The sequence below is a fragment of the Fukomys damarensis genome, unplaced genomic scaffold (genome assembly GCF_012274545.1).
Source record: "Fukomys damarensis isolate Sample0158 unplaced genomic scaffold, DMR_v1.0_HiC HiC_scaffold_36, whole genome shotgun sequence".
NCBI lineage: Eukaryota > Metazoa > Chordata > Mammalia > Rodentia > Bathyergidae > Fukomys > Fukomys damarensis.
In genome coordinates, this window is record NW_022900948.1 from 42,889,687 (window position 1) to 42,892,044 (window position 2,358).

The 2,358-nt window shown below is 61.3% G+C and overlaps 1 protein-coding gene across 1 annotated transcript in view; it reads right to left on the bottom strand.

The window, feature by feature from the left end:
• Positions 1-2,356, bottom strand: part of Ptges2 (prostaglandin E synthase 2) — a gene marked incomplete at its 5' end in the record, with an annotated part of 3,656 nt that extends 1,300 nt beyond the window's left edge. Inside the window, 5 exons of the mRNA XM_010613639.2 lie at positions 67-267; positions 366-515; positions 751-809; positions 1,294-1,491; positions 2,336-2,356. Of these exons, the coding sequence (XP_010611941.2) occupies positions 67-267; positions 366-515; positions 751-809; positions 1,294-1,491; positions 2,336-2,356 (629 nt within the window). The remainder of the gene's footprint in view (positions 1-66; positions 268-365; positions 516-750; positions 810-1,293; positions 1,492-2,335) is intronic.
• Between the last annotated feature and the right edge of the window lie 2 nt (positions 2,357-2,358).

A 2,358-nucleotide genomic window follows, 5' to 3' on the forward strand; every position in this document is an offset into this window, starting at 1 on the left:
TGCCCTCCTGCCCCTCGGGCCTGGGGGCGGCAGACCCAGGCCCGCGTGCACACACGCGTGCATCACCTGGTCTTGAGGCGCTTGCTGATGAGGTACATGGCTGCCGCGCCCACATACTTGGCCATGGCGCCCTCCACGGCCCCGAACTTGCCCTCGCGGACGATGTAGTCGAAGGAGGCCAGGGCCTCCGCTGGCGTGCGGTACACGTTGGGCGAGATGAGGTGCACCAGCCAGTCGTCGGCCCACTGCCGCCACTTCATCTCCTCCCTGTGGGTGCGGGAGTGGCGCGGTGGGTCCTGGGGTGTCAGGAGCAGAGCTCGGCTCCTGCCCCGGGGGCCCTGCGCTGCCGCCCCGGCCTCACTCACGTCCTGGCCTCCTTCCCGCCGTACATGCGCCGGGCTTCCTGCTCGTCCAGCATGAGCCAGTACTTGTTACAGAACTCGGTCACCTCCTTGCCCTGGTCATTCAGGGCCTTCATGGCTGGGTAGTAGGAGATGACCTCATCCAGGGGCTGCCTTCGGAGGGAGTCAGAATCTCACCACAGTCGTCTACTTCCTGTCCCCAGGGCCACCTGACTGTACCCCAAAGAGTCTGCCCTCTTGCAGCAAGAGGACCTGGGTTACACACCGGGAGACTTTCCCAATGGGGGCGGAAAAAGGGAGGGCTCGGGCCAGCACGTCCCCGCACACCCGGACACCTCACAGCAGCTCCAGGAGGCCTCCTTGGGGGACAAGACCCCATGGTCCTTACCTGGACACCAGGTGGGTCTGGAGGGCACTGATGATGACGGAGGAGTCGTTCAGTTGTTGCTGGAAGAGACGTTTGGTTTCTGGGTCAGGATCTCACTCTGTAGTTCAAACTGGCCTTGAACTCACTATGTAGCTCAGGCTGGCTTCCAACCTGTGGCGATCCTCCTGTCTCAGCCTCCCAAGTGCTGGGACTACAAGTGTGCACCACTATGCCCGGCTTTGGATCCAAAGTTCTAGATGTGGCTGACAGGATTGGCATGGGCTCCTATGCGTGGGCACTTCAGGTTACTGTATGGAGCCCAGGTACTGTGCAACCATCCTGAGGGCTTGTCCCCAAACCAACGCCTGCTGAGCCTGTCTCCACCTGTCTGGTCCTGATCAGGGTGACCAAGTGCGGCTAACAGGGAGGCACAGCACCTGCAATGCCCCCACCTCAGCTCTGAGGGCCCCAGAAGTTGCACGAGGCACCAAGCCTCCGCTGTCCCTACAGTCCAGATCTGAGGGTGCTCCAGGACTGGAGGGGGCGAGGGTTCCCAAGACTCACTGAGCTGTCTCCTTCCTGGGCCACCAGGATGGGCACCTTCCTGTAGGAGGAGAACTTGATCTCGGCCCTGAGCACAGGATTCACCTCTACCACCTGGTAGGGCAGGGCATGGAAGTCGAGGAAGGCGCGGACCTTGCTGCAGAAGGGACATGTCTTGTACTGGTACAGGGTCAGCTGCAGGCGGCTGGACAGAGAGAGCTGGGGAAGCAGAGGGAGGGGGCTGAAACCTGGTAGTCCCAGGTCCAGGCCCCATTCCCAAACAAAGGCTTCTCTGGGGAGTCTTCTGCAAACATGGGGAGGATGGGGGAGCTCGAGTAGTGGACACTCTGGTGCAAGCCCCGGCTAGCGCCCCCCCAGGGCACGGGACACCAGACAGCGCCAGGGTGTGTCCTCCTCGACTTGCAGCGCCCAGGATCCCAGTCGGCCCCTTTCCTCCAACCCCAGGGGCCTCCGGGTAAGGGGCAGAGCTGAGCTACCACCCAGGCCAGCTCTCAACTCCCCAAGAGGTGGCTGTAGCGCCATGGGCTGGGTCCTCAGTGAGCTGGGCTATCACGAGGCTGGAGACCACATTGCTGTAAATCACACCTCCCGGTCTGAGGGTCATCACTCTCGCAAAAGTACTACGATCAGCCGGGCATGGTGCACACCTGCAGTCCCAGCACCGGGGAGGCTGAAGCAGGAGGATCACTGCAAGTTTGAGCCCAGCCTGAACTACATAGCGAGACCCGGTTTCAAAGAGCAAATAAAAAAGAGCAACAACAAAAAAAAGCCCCACCAAAACAACAACAACAATAAAACTACGGCAACCGCTGCAACACACAACCTTAAAACACGTTAGGAAGGCTACTGGCATGAGAAACCCACATTATGATCCTAGCTCCACTGAACAGGTGACGACACTGCGGGCTCGGACACCTATGGCTAAGTCACTCGCCCAAGGTCATCGGCGGGCGGAGAAGGCGACTCCTGACCCCACGAGGGCCCAGGAGTCCCGGGTTCGGCGCGAATCCCCAGTCGCCTTGTCGGCCCGGCCCGGCCTTACCTGTGTGGCGGGGCGCTCGGCGC